The sequence below is a fragment of the Vanellus vanellus genome (assembly GCF_965231255.1).
Source record: "Vanellus vanellus genome assembly, chromosome: 1".
Taxonomy (NCBI): Eukaryota; Metazoa; Chordata; class Aves; order Charadriiformes; family Charadriidae; genus Vanellus; species Vanellus vanellus.
This window is the reverse complement of record NC_138905.1, coordinates 184,093,322-184,111,536: the sequence shown is the minus strand read 5'-3', so window position 1 is coordinate 184,111,536 and position 18,215 is coordinate 184,093,322. Positions and strand designations below refer to the sequence as shown.

General features: G+C 43.7%; 1 protein-coding gene across 1 annotated transcript in view; it reads left to right on the top strand.

The window, feature by feature from the left end:
* Positions 1-8,974: 8,974 nt before the first annotated feature.
* Positions 8,975-18,215, top strand: part of TDRD3 (tudor domain containing 3) — a 109,416-nt gene continuing 100,175 nt past the window's right edge. The window contains exon 1 of the mRNA XM_082498497.1: positions 8,975-9,329. Coding sequence (XP_082354623.1) covers positions 9,289-9,329 — 41 coding nt within the window. The 5' untranslated portion in view covers positions 8,975-9,288. The remainder of the gene's footprint in view (positions 9,330-18,215) is intronic.

Here is an 18,215-nt window from a genome sequence, read left to right as displayed (position 1 = left end):
GAAGTGGGCAGTCAGATAAGAAAATCACTTAGAACAGCCTGAGAAAAACATTAGCCTTCGCCTTAGTGGAAGTTATTTCTCCCTGCAACATCACCTGACTACATGGTCTGTGGATACAGGTAGTGGATTTATGTCCAAGATTTCATAATTCTTAACAATTTTCAGGCTTCAAAATGTGCCTCCTGTTTGTCTCTTTACTTCATAGAATCATAGAATGGTTTGGGTTGGAAAGGACCTTGAAGGTCATTGAGTTCCAACCCCCCTGCCATAGGCAGGGACACCTCCCATCCTGCTCCTTTCCAAGTTTCTCTCCTTCTCCCCCATTAAAAATTCATTACTTACATAATTTCCCCTTCTTCTCTTTACTCTGAAAAGTCAATTCCTTCTCCAGATGCCATAACAGATGACAGCTGCTTGACTGCCTTGAGACATAACAGTTCAGGTTTGGTCCCCCACCACCAGCAAACACCTCTTCAGTGTGAAACACTTGTAGTAACCAGCCCTCCTTGCTCTCTGTCTACAGTTCAGTGAAGTTCACGACAGAGAAAGGATAAGGAAAAAGAACGAGTGCTGACTGCTGTCCTCCCGCTTCAAGTAAGACAGAGAAAACATTCACAAGCAGCCCTGCATATTTTGGTTGAAGTGCAGCAACAATACACGCAGCAAAACTGATCCTTCTGACTGTAGTCAAATCAGATCAGGATCTGGCCCATCACAGGATGCTGAGAGATAGCCACTTTTGGTGAAACCCCAGCACATTCCTGGAAATACAGTGACGAGAAGTGAAGGCCCTTTACCTTCAGTGCCTGACTACTTTGGGCTACAGATCCAGGGTAGGAATCATCTGCTCTTGCATTCAGTGAGAGGACTTCTTATCTTCAAATAATGAAGAAGAAAGAGTATTCTGTAAAAGACGACATAAAAACTGAGACCAAAACAGTATTCTTGTCCATGTGGGGGCCTCCCATTGAACCCGGTGTTCAGGGCCTCCATCCAGCTGGTGCTGGTTTCAGCACACCAGGTTGGGGTGCATGATGCCATAACTCAGGAGCGTCATGAGGTTTTGCTCTCGCCTGAAATTCAGGCAGGTGCAGTCACCGGTTTCAGCTCCCCAGTTCTGTGAGCCCACTGCTGAACCAAGTTTATTTGGGCTAGAACTGGCAGGAGATCAAGGCAACGAGCATGAATCAAGGCATGGGTGGGGAATGCTCTTGCTGTCTTGCCCAGTGCACTAGTTGTCTGTTCTCTGCCTCACCAGTGCCCTCACCAAGGCATTCGAAGAGACCAAACATTTTAGGTACTTACAACAACAGAGCATTGTGGAAATAACGTCTTTGTCATAGATTAAGTTGTCCCAGGTCACACGGGCAGCAGTCAGGAAGAACTGCATTTCAGGCGTATCTTTGCATGCCTGTCATTACCTGGTACTCCAGAGGAGGGGCTGCCTCCCTCGGTCACTGGCTGACATGGTATACCCATTGTGGGTTTTTTGAGGAAATCACAGGATTTAGTTATCCTTTGCTAAAATAAACAACAGGAGCCAGGTGCTGCCTGTATTTAATTTCTGCTCTTAGCCTCTTACCTTTCTAATAAATACAGGCAGATAAATACAGGATATGAAAGCAAAGTGATAGTCATACAGAATTAAATAGTAATACTTTAAACTTTGTTGGTTAGTAACCTGAATGTAATAGAAAAGCAAGTTGCACTGCATAATTAGATATGGCTTAGAATAGAGCACAGTCCAGATGAGGGTTCCTTATTACTTACTTTAGTCTTACATTACATTAGCAACTTGGTTTAGCAGGAGATTTCCCTGCCAGTGGGAGGGGGGCTGGAACTAGACGATCTTTAAAGTCCCTTCCAACCCAAACCATTCTATGATTCTATGATTAGTTTTGGAAACTGTTGCATACTTGCAGTTAGTTTGCCTAAGATGACATATTAAGCAATCTTTCTCCATTTACCCCCTCTACCTTTTTAAATAGCCATGTCATACTTTGAACATATGTAGTATCTAAAAGGTAAATTTAATAGATTTAAAACTTAATGAAACAATTGTATTCATTTAAGATCTTATGAAAACTTATATAGCTTCATGTATAGCACATTGAAGATACAAAGTACTACTTTTCTTTTTTTGCTTTGAAAGAGAAGATCAATACAGATAATTCCCCAGTTTTCCTTGAAAGTTGAAATCTTTTGTAAAAGAGGTACCAGAGTAAGCTATTAAATCTCATGCCCTGTTTGTAGACAATTCAGAATGCTGTTACTATTAAGCCTGGTTCTGCTTAAAACACTGAGAAACCCATCCTCAGAGACAAATTGGGGATAAATGAGTGTGTTTCTCATCAGACCCATTCACACGTTAATACAGCAGCAGAACTGTCTTGTTCTCAGGGCCTGGAGCACATCCCCTTCCAGATTAGATGGCTGGGTCAAATTTAGCTGGTCAAGTCCAAGGGCATCTTCATTGCCAGTAAGAGGTGTTGCAAAGAAGGTAAAGGCAAGGCCCTGACTCTCCTTTTCCATGGGAGTTACTTTTAAGCAGTGGCTCTACCACCAGCTCCCGCCTGGGCTACATCGCAGCTGCGTCACGGCTATGTCTACACTCGGGCTTGTACCTCCTCCATCCTGACCTGGACTCAGACCCGGCTTCCTGGCAGAGCTCAGACCTGTCTTGTCCTGGTGGCTGTACTGGGTGACCACCGGGCTGTGTCTGGCTCTGGCCACTGTCTCTGGCCCTGATCCTGGCCAGGACTTGCCACTCCACATCTCGACTCCTTACACTGAGGTTACTGCTCCTGCCTGCCGTGTTACCATGCTCCACTCCTGGCTTGCCTTCCCTCGAGAAGTAGCCAGCCCTCGTTGCTCCATGACACTTCTCTGGAGAATAACTGGTTGAGGCATTTCTTAAAATTCAACATAGCTGATTTACACATGCACCATTTTTAAATAGGACTGCCAACCAGTCACACATGGGGGTGCATTTGTGCAAACCATCACAATAACTAACTAAACTAAAAATTACTTTTTTTTTTTGGCTGGCATTGACTTCTGTCAAAAGTATTACAAAAAGTGATTTTGTTACACAAATTATCCTGAAGCTACATATGAAACTTAGCAGTGTTAGTTGTTCCTCAAAGACCTTGTTTTTTAACCTCGCACTTTTCCATGACTAACGTTTTGAAACAGATGCTTGGAAAGAGAAATTCGAACGACCCTTTCAAATTCAGTGAAGTACATCAAACTAGATTATGGTTTGGACTGAAGGTGACCATGTGAATTTTGTGAACAGTGATGCACTGATTCATCTTGAGTAACACGCATTTTTCAGAGAAAGCTATGGACGTACAGAGCACCTTACAAGCGTGCTGGAGTCTAGGCTCAGTCCCTGTTATCGCCTCAGGCACTCTGATGCTCCTTAGCTTCAGCAATGTCATTTATTCTAAAGGCGATGGATATGGAGATCTGTTCTAAGAATGTTTTATCATGAACAGTTGGTACAGAGGGTCCTATCCCTCCAATTTGTGGTTTTCTGACTGCCTAGCAGGCATTGTATCACCTTCTGTTTTATAGTGTTGCTAATTATTTACCTCGCTGCAGCACAGCTAACAGCAGCTAGAAACAGCAAAGATCAGGCAGTGCCCTTCGTGAGCAGAGCAACATGCACTAATGGGGAATTCTCATGTACAAAAGGATATGTGTATATATCTATACATATCTCAGCTTGCATATAATGAATTCATTAGAACAGATGCTTGCAGACCTTTAAGAAGGACAGTTCTGGTTATTATGCTTTCTTTATAGATGATGTTTTGCGCCATGAGGTGCAACAGCTAGCCATATGCTGGCGTAAATTGCTGGTATAATTGCCTGGTGATTTCAATGAAGATTTAAGTAAGCAAAAGCTTCCATGTCTTAAACTAACATGAGGTAATGCGTAAAGTCCTTAATTCTCATTATCTTCTCCTAGGTCATACTCCATCCCTTACTAATTGGCTCTACGGGCACCACTTTCTGAGTTACAATAATGTTTACAACCTTTTCTTGATAATCTAATGTGCAGCCAGGTCAGCCTCCAAACGCAAGGTGTTTTTATTCCCATTTCTTTTGCATAGTAAGTGTCTGAACTGGCACTACACTTCCACCTATCTGCTAGTGCTTTTCCATGTCACAGTTGTTAAATGCACAACAAGGGTGTGACTTGGCCACTAACATTTCAGTGTGGCTCTTCTGCTTAACTTTAGGGTATTCCTCGGCGCTAATTTAAGAGCTTCTTTGGTACGGACATACAGTAGGTCTATTTCAGAGCTCTTAGGTTAGCTCTCCTTGAGCATTCCTTTGGAAGCTCATATTCACTCAGATTCTTGTCATGATATGGGACTGCACAACCTTTGAAAATATAAACAAGTCATATGGTTATTCAACCCATGAACTACATGGCTGACTGGGTTGGCTCAGCTTACTGAACTCTGCGTAGATGGCTCTGGTGATTGCTCTCTATGAGCTTACATCAAAAAAGCCTTGTTGCACCATCCCAATTAATAAGGCTCCCTCTGCTCAATTTTATTTCTTTAATGACCAGCACGAGGACTAATCTTCCCTGAGTGCAATACTTGCTGGTTTGAGATTTTGCTGGCAGAGATTGTATGTGTCAGTCTTCTATTTTAAGTGGAAATTTATTATTTTAGGGCTAGAGTACATTCTTTCTGTTAAGACTCCAGATCGGAAAAGCTTCAAGGGTTATTACACATGTAATGTAAGAAATCGCTCAGGTTAACCTGAACAACATAGGCTTTGTTTCCTTCTTCTGTAGCAAGGCTTTTATAATTCCTGATTTTAGAAAAGATGCATAACTTCTTGAAAAACAGCAGCCACGTGGGACACCATAGGCAAAAACCTGTGTCCTAGAGTATATAATCTATGTGTGAGAAACACTTGCTCACGGGTAACAAAATGTAGACAGGACAAAGTCTTTGAAGCAAAGATGAAAATTTATTCAAGAACAAAAGAAACGAGTCATCTGAGTCAGGTGTGTCTCAAAAAGAGCATACTTAGTTACAAACCTTCAGGTATTTATACCCTCCCTGATTGCCCAAATTCCTGTCCCTTTCCCATTGGTTTGGTACTTTAGGGTGCACATTCTTTCACAACCTGTTAGCCTATCACAGACTCGATTCACATTTTTCTGTTTTTAAGGAGTTGTTTTTTTAAGTTACATAGTCCTGCTTGTGTCATCGACATACAACATGGCTGAAGCAAAACGATCCCGGAGTTCATCTCTCATGTAAGTGATATGGAAGAGATTACAATGAATGAACAGGCCATAGTTTGAAAAAAAAAAAAAAAAAGTGAATAGTGCTGACCAGCTCAGCAGAAGTCACAGCTTGTCACGTGTAAAACTACTGAGTGATTTGATTTCCACTCAGTATAGCAAAGACAGGTGTCCTAGTTCCGGCAAGGATGGGGTTAATTTCCCCAAGGACCGGCAGGGGAGGCAGGCATTCCATACCACGTAACCCATGCCCCGCTATAAGAGGAGCCACTCGGGGGCGGGCTGCGGTGGTGCGGGTCTGCTTGGTGGTACTGTAATCGTGTTCTTATACGCCTTTATCGGTGTTATTGTTTTTCTTTCTTCTTCCCTTTGGCTGTTCTGTTAAATTACACTGTTTCAACCCACGAGTTTTGCCTTTTCTGCAGATTTTTCCCACGGGCTGTGGGAGTCGAGCGAGCGGCTGCGTGGTTCTCTGTTGCTGGCTGAGGCCAAACCATGACAGTCCTTTGTGGCGCCCAATGTGGGGCTCGAAGGGTTGCAATAACGACAGACCTGACCAGAGCTTGTTAAAATGGATTTCTTATATGCATTTCTCCTATTAGTTAAATAGTCGCTGGTTACAATGTTGCTTTGTTTACATGGCTGTGTTATGTAGATTCTTATATGCTGTATGTACTCCCTGTGATGCTGTTTGTTATCTCAGGGAGAGGGATCAGGACTATCATTTTGCTGTCCTGTGCAATATCAACTTATGATATGGTAACATCACTATTCAGGTAGCTTTGTTGGGGTATCTATGCAGCATTGCTGTCCTGTCCATACCTTGGTTACCGTCTCTCAGAAGCTATCAATAATCACACCCAATCTATGGGAGAAACAGGGGGAAATACTTTCCCTGTCTCTTTCACCTCCCTTTTCTCCTTTGGGCCAGATATGACACCTCTTGAGAATTTTGAATATCCTTGGGATGCTCAAACCAGCGTGTTCCTATTGCTATGTCTCCTGAATGTTTTTCAAGTCTTGTTTAGGGTAAAACAGCTGTTTAAGACTACCACTCAGAAATCTGTCCCAAGGTCAGATAGTCAGGGGTGGCATGGGATGTGGGAGAATACGGGCAGGTATCTAGAAAACTTCTCACCTTCAATGGTTTGGGACTTCACCCTCAAACAACTACAGGACCCTGATAAAGTAATAGAATATTTGAAAGGAAAATGCTGTGGCTTTTCCAGAGAGGGACAACTTACGGCACTGTGTTGGGCCCTGGCCAGTATCTACCAAACACTGCTCAGTACTATGCAGGACCCTCAGGGGAAAAACAGATCAGTGGACAAGGATGCTACTCCAACTCCAGTGGCAGGCACTGTGGCTACTCAAACCCTGGTGACAGGCAATGCAGCCACTCAAACCCCAGTGGCAGGCACTGCAGCTGAACCGGACAACCAACCTGTGCCAGTATCAGTTGCTCCTATACAGAAGAAGAAATACACCAAGAAATCAGTTCACAGAGTAAGGGATGATGATGAACCAGGGCCATCAAAGGAACAGGAGGAAGAGACAGAATCAGAGGTAATAACCCGATCCCTATCCCTGAGTGCGCTTTGAGATATGCGAAAAGATTTCAGTCGACTTCCTGGTGAGCACATTGTCACCTGGCTGCTCCGATGCTGGGATAATGGGGCCAGTAGCTTGGAATTAGAGGGCAGGGAAGCTAAGCAGCTGGGATCCTTGTCTAGGGAGGCGGGCATTAACAAGGCAATTGGGAAAAAGACATAAGCCATTGGCCTCTGGAGGTGACTCCTGTCAGGTGTGAGGGAAAGGTATCCTTTCAGTGAAGATGTTGTATGTCATCCAAGCAAGTGGACCACCATTGAAAAAGGTATCCAGTACCTGAGGGAAGTAGCCGTACGGGAGATGATTTACTTCGACCCAGATAATGCGCAGTTACCCACAGATCCTGATGAAGCCCAGTACACAAGGCCCATATGGCAGAAGTTTGTACAGAGCGCACCATCATCATATGCCAACTCCTTGGCAGTGATGGAATGGAGAGGTGAAGAGGGACCAATGGTGGATGAGGTGGCTGGACGACTCCATCAATATGAAGAAAGCCTATCTTCCCCCCTCGTTTCAGCTGTGGAGAAACTGTCCCAGAAGGTCCAGCAACTTGAAGAGAGTATGTCCTACTCCCCACCTGTACAGGCCAGCATCTCAGCTATTAGGAGCAGGCGCTTCCCTACTCAAGAGGGAGAGTATAGGGGGTACACACCATGAGGCACCCTGTGGTTTTACCTGCGTGACCATGGAGAGGACATGAGGAGGTGGGATGGACAACCTACCTCGACCTTACGGGCACAGGTACATGAACTGCAGGGAAGAACAATCACAAAAAGGGATCCCTCCAGGAAAAGTGCTGCTCCCGTTTCCAGCAGAGAGCTCCCCAGACAAAGTGGAAGGCCTGATCTTACCTCCGATCCTCTTGAAGGGACTTCCAAGTCATTTCTGCAACAAGTGAGTAACAGATACTATGATCAGGATTAGAGGGGCCCTGCCCCTGGCCAGGTGGGAGAAAGGGACAACCGGGTTTATTTGACTGTGTGGATTTGATGGCCTGGCACATCTGAGCCACAGGAGTATAGGGCTCTAGCGGACATTGGTGCGCAATTTCCTGCGGCTATGGGAGTCGAGCGAGCTGTGTGATTCTTCATTGCTGGCTGAGGCCAAACCACGACAACAGGTTTTCAGGCCGATTAAAAAAAAAAAAAAAAAAAGAAGAAAAAAGGAAAACGAGAAGCTATTTTGAAAATGCTGCATGAAAATTGGAACATCTCAAGGACAGGAATGACCCACAAAGAAAAGTGCATCTTTAACAGGTAAACAGGCCAGGTAGCTAAGTTTTGAAACCTCAGTGCAGTAAAAGAAAATTAACATTTGGCACTGAGAGGGGTTACAGAAGTAGCCGGATGCGACTGACTAATGTGAACCATTGGTGTCTTCTGGAAGGTATCTGCCCACACCTGAAGTCAGAAACCCTGAGCGCTGAGGCTCGGGTAGGCACGTTCTTAACTCCCAACCTCACGTCCACCTTCTAGCAGCTTCTCTGAGCGCGGGGGCACAGAGCAAAGGGGTGGACAGCACTCCTGCCCTACCCTGCCCTGCCCGCTGCTGGCGCCCAGGTAACGGGGCACTTAAAGCAGCAACGACGACATAGTGCTGGTCTTTTAAAGTATAACTCCCGCTAAAAAGGCAGATCATAAGACTGAATGTTTACGTCACTGCCCAGTGTTTTAGGGCAAAGCATTAAAAAAAAAGAAAAAGACATTAACACAGGAAGGTCTTGCCACTCTAAAGGCCAAAAAAACCAACCTTTATCATCCACAATATGCATTCTGAAGGCATGGAGGAGACTCTTCTCCTACACAATGTTATGAGCAATAACATCATTTACTGATGAAACGCGTTTAAAACAAAAACTTCCCGCTACTACAAGGGGGCAGGCCGCCGCCAAAGGCTCCTGGGCGGCAGAGGCCCATCCGAGGCCTACATGAGGAAGGCCCTTCGCAGCGAGGCCGGGGCGGGCCCGGCCTGCAAGAGCCCGGAGGCCGCAACAGGCAGAGCCCGCGCTGCGCCGCCTCCCAGCCCCATGGCGCCGCCTCCTCCTCTTCTGCCCTCACTCCTTCCCTTCTCCGCCATGGCGGCAGCGGCTTCCAGGCAAGCGGCGGGACGCCCTCCCCCACCGCCTCCCTCATCCCCGTAGCAGCCGGTCGCCGGCTTTGTTCGTCTCTGCCTGCGCCGCCTCCGCCCCTTCCTTCCTTCCTTCCTTCTCTCCGCTCACCTCCCTCCCTCCCTTGCCGGAGAGCTGGCCGGGCCGAGCGCCCGGAGAGGGCCGAGGGGGCGGGGAAACGAGCGGGCCCCGCGTCCCTTCTTCGAGCGCCGGGAGCTCCCCACGCAGCGCTCGGCCGCCCCGCACCGGCCCCGCCAAGTTCTGTGGGTGAGCAGCAGCAGGAGGCGCCATGGCCGACAGGACGAGGGCGGCGCTCTCCCAGTCGGGCTGGTAAGTGGGGGGCGAGCTGGGCTGCACCGCGGCCTTCTCTGCCGCCGGGGCCGGGCCGCCAGGCCTGGCCGGAGTCTGCCCGCCACCCCTTGGGGAGCGGGCCGGGGCCGGGAGCGAGTACCTCTTTGCGGGTAACTCCGAGCAGCGGTGCGGGGTTTTGGGGGTTTCTTCTGTTTTCTTTTTTTTTGGAGCGTGTAACGGTGAAGGGACGCCCCCGCCCGAGCTCCGGCTTGGAGCCAGGGGTGGTCTCCGCGGAAAGGAGGTGCCGCCCCCCCAACCCTTCTCGGGGCGCTTGGGGCCTGTCCCTGGAGCGGCTTTTGTTCGTCGCGGGGTGTAGCTCTCCGCCACCCCCGCCTTGGTGGCCCCGGGGGAAAGAGGCGTCCCCCAGCACACCACACCCCAGGGGCCGTGAGTCTCCCCGGGGGCCTGCGGTGGCCGGTGGGCCTGAGGGGCGGCGGGGGCAGCGCTGCGGCCTGCCCGCCTCCCGCCTCTCCTCACCGCCTTTCCCCAAGGCCTGCCTCGGCTGGGTGTCGGCGACAGCAAATGCCAGGAGGAGGCCTGGTGCTTGCCGGTAGTTCTGTTGGGTTTAATTACACGGTGCTGCCTTCCAGCGAGGAAGTTAAGATGGGAAAAGTGGATTAAGGTAGGGCAAATACACACGTGAGGCCTGAAGCCAGGTATTCGTGTTTTCTGGTCAGTCCTGATCACTGGGCACACCGTATCTGTTTTGGAAAAACGTGTTTCAATGAGTTGTGCTTTTCAAATACCTATTGCAAACTCTGCATCTCATTTGCTAGCTAGGGTGTTAAGGCACCGTTGACTGGAAGTTATTTTTTTTTTTTGTTTTGTTTTTAAATTGGTCGAAGTAATTTGCTTATTAGTCAACACTTAGTCTTTTTTCCTTAACTGCTTGCCAGTGTTTCACTAAAACAAAAGCTCAATGCTAACTAGCAAAACACGAAGCGACTTACCTTGGTTGTAATTGAGAAAAATTGCTGAAATTATGAGAAGCATCGTTATTTCCAATGACATTTTGGGGATGTTTCTGTTCTGCATTTTAACTTAGCGGTTCTCCTGGACTGTGATTTCATGTATGGCTAGGTTGTAAAAGACTAAAACATGTCATATAGTTTAGAATAGAATAGAATGTTTCAGTTGGAAGGGATCTACAGTGATATCTAGTTCAACTGCCTGACCAAACTTTAAAGCATGTTATTAAGGATATTGTCCAAATACCTCTTCAACACTGACAGGCTTGGGGCATGGACTGCCTCTGCAGGAAGCCTGTTCCAGTGTTTGACCACCCTCTCCATAAAGAAATGCTTCCTAATGTCCAGTCTAAACATCCCCTGGTGCAGCTTTGAACAGTTCCCATGTGTCCTTTCACTGGATCCCAGGGACAAGAGCTCAGCACCTCTCTCTCCACTTCCCCTCCTCAGGAGAGGAGCAATGAGGTCACCCCTTAGTCTCCTTTTCTGCAAACTAGATGAACCCAAAGTCCTCAGCCATTTCTCATAGGACGTTCCTTCTGGCCCCTTCACCAGCTTTGTTCTCCTCCTCCGGGCAAATTCAAGGACCTTCACATCCTTCTTAAGTGATGCACACAGTACTCAAGGTGAGGCAGCACCCATGCTAAATAAAGATGGATAATCACCTCTTTTGACGAGCTGGTTACACTGTATTTGATAACCTAGCTCTTATAGCATTTACCTAGCTTTTACAGTGTTACTTTGTGATAATACTAACCAAATTGAGAAAATTAGTGTCTTTAGGTCCGCTTCTTGGGTAAGCGGATCATAGGTTTCAAAAATACTGTTCTAAGCAGTTCTAGAGTGCACAATTCTGTGATTCCTGTATATCAGTGACTTGAAAGAATCATAACTATTTACGCTATATTTTCATAACATTAGTTTATTTATAGGGAAGTTTTGGCTGTAACTGGAAACTCACCCGCCTCCTCTTCTATACTTGTTCCTCTCCAAAAAGGAGAAAGCTTTTTATAAAAGTGATTTTTATTTTCATAGTTTCCTTGCTTTCTATTGCATATTCAAAATTTTATCATACAGTTTTCAATTCTTAGTTGGTTTACTACTTTGTCACTTGGGCGATTGCCATTGGTAAACGGCTTTCAGGTTTTGGCAGTACAAATATGAGGCGCCTGTGAAATGAGCTGTTATTCCACAGTGTGTGTTTCTCTCCTTGGGGGCATATACTCTTGAACAGCTATAAACACTTGTTATTCTTGCAGTACTGCAGAGTGTGAGTCAAAGACGGAGACTGAAAGATGATTGGGCAAGTAATGGACTGATTATCAGGTCCACTGGAATTATGCCTTGACCTAGTTGCATTGGGAAGGGTAGTATGAAAGAGGGGAAAATGAATGCATATACTTTTGAGGAATGTGAGGTGGAGTGGAAAAAGAAATAACACTTCAGGAATCTTGTTTAGCTATGTGTTCGTGCACTTTGGAAAAAAATAATAGCCTGGACACCCATGCTTTTAACTCTTTTGCTGTTGCTCTTATGGTTATGACTTTTCTCATATGATTAGTAGATCTTAGTTATTTAACACATGTATGAGTAAGCTTTCAGTGACATTTAATGTAGTATATTTCTGACTATACTTGACTACACTGGTGGTTAAAACATGTTCTGTACCAAATTAGTTGCCACTGTTGCTTCACCTCTTGTCAAAATGGTATGTTTTCTAGTACAAAAATGAAGCTGAGTTTATATGTTGAAGTCTGTCCCCACTTAAACTACAGAAGTGCTGCTTGATGTTTCAAACCAAGTAAGGAACTGTTGTTCTTCCGTAGTTGCAAATTTGTTAGGTTGTAAGATACTGCCTCTACTGATGAGATTTTACTGTAACTTTCTTAAATCTTTAAAGGTAAGAGGAGTTAATGTAGGCACTTGTTTATGTGAATTTCTGTAATTAGTTTTTTATTTTTTATGATTCTGAATACAAAGTAAAGATTTTTCAAGTAAAGCAGTAACGTGATGTAGTTAATATAGTATAGTAGTAATATATATTTTTTTTTCCAACTAGGTATTGTAAAAGAGTCATCCATTGTAAAATTGCCTGGAAATTTGTAATGTTTGCCTTTCAAGCTTGTTTCAAGATACCAATTCCATTTTTATCAGCTTTTGAAAGATGAAGTAGCCCTACCTAGTAAATCTAAAAGTGGTAGCTAAAGCTGAGAATCTTCTGTTGTTTTGGTTTTTGATGGTGGTGTTTCATGAAAATGGGTGAAAGACCCCTGTAGTTTGTGTGCAGAATTGTCATTTTTCTGAAGAGGTGTCCTTGCAGCTGTCTTTAAAAGTATGCATTTTTTGAGGCTAGTTTGTTTCATTATGCACTACGCTGTACCTTGGAATGACGTATTGGCTCCAGCTTTAGAGATGAGATAAGGTGTGTTTGTATTACATTGCAGTGAAAAAGATATTCAGTCTTGGAACAGTAGTTCTGTTAACTTTGTATTTAATTACCTGACACTTATGAGGAGGAAGTCTAAGGGGCAGAGAGAATTACTTTCTTCTATTGTTATAGTTACATTAATGTATTTTGGAACCAATTTCCCAGTGTTCCCATTAAAATATAGACTTTAATGGAACCTGAGTTATTGAATCTAGTTTTCTTACTAGAAGCGAAGTCCCAGAAGGACTGCAGAATACGCCCTCCTATGCAAAGAATGAATCGCATAACACGCATAACAATTCTCACTGGCTTGAAACAGAATTTTTTTTTTTTTTTTTTTGGAAGTCTCACAGGTGGCATTTCACAAAAGAATATGACAAGCTAGACCTCTTCAGTGTCCTAGGTCTTAGTGGAACTTGGGAATTTTTTACATGGAAATGCCTATACATTGTCAAAAATTAACAATATGCTATGTCCTAGAGCAGGTTGCAGGTTTAGCCTGTGGATCTTGAATCTGGTGACTGATCTGAATGTAGGAAAGCAAGATGTGCAAACTGGGTATCTAAAGAATTTTTTAGTACAACTAAATGTACATGTGAGTTCCTTGTCAAGTAGTACAGATTTTTTCATTGTACTATGTGATGCCATATAAATTAGTAAGTCTATGGCAGAACCTTATAGTCTTGTCAAACTTCACGTATTTTGAAGATTATGTAAACAATGTTCCCAGAGATGAAGAGGAATTGGAATTGTACTGATTGTTTGGAAACAAAAGAATAGTGGTTAGTAATACATGAGAAATTGGGTCAATGTAATTTTGGATTTATATACTTTGTAAGTGAAAACTATAAACTGTTTTAAACTGAATTTTAGGTATTTCAGCGAGTACTGTGCTGCATACTGGATAACTTTGGATTTAAGATTGGTCTGTTCAAACTCGTTCTTTGTAGGAGTGATCATGTGGTGTGATCCAAGCTCTAAAGCAAAAGCAGGTGCATGCCTGGAAACCCGGGGAAATGCTCACAGGGGTGAATCTAACACCTCTTTCGAAGAGTGCAACAGGAATTTGGCAAAGTAGTCAGTTCCAGGATCCTGCAAGCTGATCTGCTTTTCCTACATGTTCTTTTGCTGTCTCACTGAAATGTCTTTAGAAAGCTCAGCTGAAACTGGTCCCTGCATACGGAGCACGCCCAGGCTGGATACAAGATATTCCTTAGACACAGGGATAACACAGTGATTCACAGGAGAGATGCATCTGTTTTGAGGTCCTTGACACTCATTTTGTGATATACATATGGATTTTGTGAAGTTTGCTTGGTACTGTGAAATCTCAAAGTGCCAGTACAAAACAAAATGCCGCATCACTGCATTTTTTGTTTGTTTGTCCCTTACTGGCTGGTTTGATCGGTTTGCATTCTTGCTGGATCATGAAGAATGGGTAGTTACAGCCTGAGCTCTTTACGCCATTTTTGCTCTTGAGGAGTAGAAAAGGTCCAGCGTCTTACTTTCTGTTCAGGGAAACAAACCCAAGAAACTAATACAGATACTATTTTTGTTTTGTTTTGTTTTTAAAGAAGATGCTAGGTGGTAACAAATGACTGGTATCATATGGAATCATCCCAACTTTTACAAGAAATGGATTTAGGGCTATAATTAATAGTTTAAAAGGTGCAAAGAAGGGTAGCTAAAATAAGGAGATGGAAGAAGGTAGGGGACTAACATGTTTGAAACCCCTCAATTTGTAGAAGAGAAAACTGAAGGGAGAGAACTTAGTGAGGTTTATGTAATCTGCAGGCAGTATGTAAGATGAAAGTAGAACTGTTACTCACCAAATCCTGCAGGATTATTGCTCACTGAATGCCGCAGCACTGGAGTTAGAGCGCATTTAGCAAAGCTAGTGGCAAACTGGTTTGAAAATGGGTACAATATTTGACCAAGGACCTCAACCAAATCTGTGTTTACCAGGGATAAAAGATTATCCTGTGGATTAGTACACTTGGTTAATAAATGATTCCTTCAAGATGGAAAAAATATTACCAGTAGATTTCTGCTGGGATCTAGGTGTTTATCATATTAAAAGATAGTCTTAAGGACTGATAGTGTTGTGGCAGTTTCTTCATATATGGGGACTGGCGAAATCTAAACCGACTGTGTATTTGCAGGAAAATCTTAAGATACCATTGCCCAGTGCTTTCACATACAAATGTAGTTCAGTTTTGATGAATGCCAAACAGTGCTCATGCAGGGAAAAATAATGCAAACCTATCTACACAGTGATGAGCTCTAAATTCACTAATGCTACTTATTGAGAAAAGGGCAGTGGTGAGAAAGCTACCGGGAATTGTTCACAAAGAATAAAATAATTGTTAGGTTATTATGTATATCAATGGTATGTCCAAATCATTAACGGTGTGCATGAATGTAATTATCCTAGCACAGCAAAGGTTTCATGGACAGTGAAAAAGTGGATGAGAGTTGTGGAAGATCCACTGTGCTGGAAAGATAAAGATCTTTAGTCTGGAAAACAGAACAATAAGGGGAGAGGTGACAGAGGTCTATAAAATCTGTAGATCATACAGAAGTGATGAATAGAAAGCAAGAATAGCTATTTTTCTTAAGACAAGAATTAGGCCACCCATTAAATTAAACCTTCTACCTGATGAAAACTAAAGTAGCTTTTTAAGCAATGTGTAATTAAATTGTGGATCTTAATTGCCACATGATATTGTGGAGCAGAAAAATTTAAGTGGGTTAAAATTGTAATTGGACAAAGTCAGATAGGGATAGATGCACTGAGCACTGAACACTACGGTGGAGTTGGACTGCCAGCTCTAAAATGTCTGAAAGCTAGGAATTATTCCAGACACTTCTAGATATTTCGTGTGTTTTACATTTTTTAACTGAATCATCTGCTTCTGGCCACCCTTGAAAAAAAGGAACTATGTTAGGTAGACTTAGATTGCATAAATAAAAGCACCATTTGTGTTCTTATTTTTGTGTGGTAGGTAAGTGTTGTCATGCTGTAGTTCTGCTAGAGAAAGAATTTTGGTTGGAAGTTGCAGAAGAGAGTTGGAATTTGGAGAGAAATGAACAGGACTGTTGGAAACACGACAGAAGAGAAAAGACAAAGCAAATGTGATAGATAGTCCCCTATGAACTCAGTCTCACCTATCATTTCCGCTGCCTTCCTCCAACTCAGCCTCCAGGTTTTCATTAGTTGCTGGGAGAGACTTTCCTTCTCTGGTCTTGTTATGCCAGGTCTCAAACCAATTTATGCGTCATCTTTGGGGGCACAGACTTCACCTGCTGGTTTCACTGAATAATCTGCTAGGAAGGTGAAGTACTGGTATAAGATGTACTTGATTATTTATGGAATTGTTGCAACTTAGAGTGAAGGTGTTGCTCCTGTGAATCCTTTACTCAACCAAAGAAAAAAGGAGGGAAAGAAAAAAGGCTTAGCCTACTTGCAACATACCTAAAGCTGAAAGTCCTTTAAATTGTTACAGACCTTTTTTTAACACTCAACTTTTCAGTGGCCTTACTTTTCTTGATATAGTGTGTTTCCAGCTGATTCGCTCCAATCAGTGAGTTCTGTCGGATTGTGTTGGCTTTTCATAGCTAATCTCCTTTTTGGAGACCTTGGAGACTTCAGACATATTGAGTCTTGTTTCAGAAGTTATTTACTTAGCCTTATAATTCATAGGCTTTGCCATCTTTTTGAGGCACAAATACTTTATTAGGACAAGTGTCACTTAATGTCTTTGAATGATGTATGTTTCCTTCTTTCTGTCTCTTTTTGTCCCCATGGTCTTTGACTGACCTCATTGAACTATGCATGTTATGTTTGAGATGGCGATGTCTGCCGAGTTTCATATTTTCTATCCATTTGTCTGTTGGTAAACTAATGATATCAACACCTAAACAAGGTGAATGGGTGACCTTCTTACGTAATTATGATTGATCACTTTAGATTGATTTACCTCTTCCCTCCCACAAATTTTGATTCAAAGTATACTGTAAGCGGAGCATGTAAAAAGGTGATTTTGGTAGGTATTTGAGAGAAGGACTTGGGCAGGATGGAATAGCAGCATGCCTTTTCCCAAATGAACTTCCCAATGGAAGAGTGAGTTAATAAAAGTAGCAGTGTGTTTAGGAAGTCTGTTTCCTGATGGTCCGTATCTCTTCCGATTTGAGCAAAAGTAAAAACAGGTATGTTTTAAACTTGTGTGTTCCTGGAGTTTTACATTGTTAGTTAGAAAGCCAGTACCTTCTAGAAAATGGAAACTTGAGGCATTTGGGGTAGATGTTAGATAGAGATGAATCGGGTCTCGGGAGAAAGCCCTTTGCAAAGATTTTTGCATTCTGAAATCATGTTATGAGACTCTTAAGACAGATGGTTTCAGATGGCAGGATGGGGTGGAGAAAATAACGTGGGGAAAAAACCCACAAAATTGTGGATCAAGATAAAGGCAGCTTAATAAAGCAAAAGCAAAGGCCATGCGTGGAAGCAAATGAGAAGGAAAGATTTGTTCTCTACTTCCCATCAGCAGGTGGTGTCCAGCCGCTTCCTAGGAAGTAGGGCTTCAGTAAGCATAGCGGTTGCTATAACAAATGTAATTAACGAATGCCCTCCACCTTCCTCCTCCTTTCTCATAGCTTTTATTGCTAAGCAGTCATCATATGGTATGGAATATCCCTTTGGTCAGTTTGGGTTAGCTGTCCTGGCTATGTCCCTCCTAAGATCTTGCCCACCCCCAGCCTACTGGTGAGGGAAGGGAATGTTGGAGAGAGAGCCTGGATGCTGTGCAAGCACTGTTCAGCAGTAGCCAAAACACTGGTGTGTTATCAGCACCTTTCTAACTACCAGTGGAAGGCACAGCACTATGAGTGCTGCTATAGGGAAAATTGACTCCACCTCAGCCAGACCCGATACAGTCATTCATACTGACAACAAACTGATATTCAGTAGTTTTTTATATGTGCATATAAATGCCTGGAGAAGAGAAGGCTCCAGGGACACCTTATTGCAGCCTTCTAGTACCTAAAGGGGGCCCACAGGAGGGCTGGGGAAGGACTTTTTACAAGGGCATGTAGTGATAGGATGAGGGGGAATGGCTTCAAACTGCAAGAACGTAGATTTAGATTAAATATTAGGAAGAGATTTTTCACTTTGAGGGTGGTGAGGCACTGGAACAGGTTGTCCAGAGAAGTTGTGGAAGCTCCATCCCTGGAGGTGTTCAAGGCCAGGCTGGATGGGGCTTTGAGCAATCTGGTCTAGTGGGAGGTGTCCCTGCCCATGGCAGGGGGTTGGAACTTGATGATCTTCAAGGTGCCTTCCAACCTAAACCATTCAGTGATTCTATTTTACATAACGGTTACTGCTGGATAAAATACAGCTCAATGTAAATAATACATGTAGGAGTATGTAGAAGTATGAAACTGTCCTGAAGCTTAACTTAAAATTACACT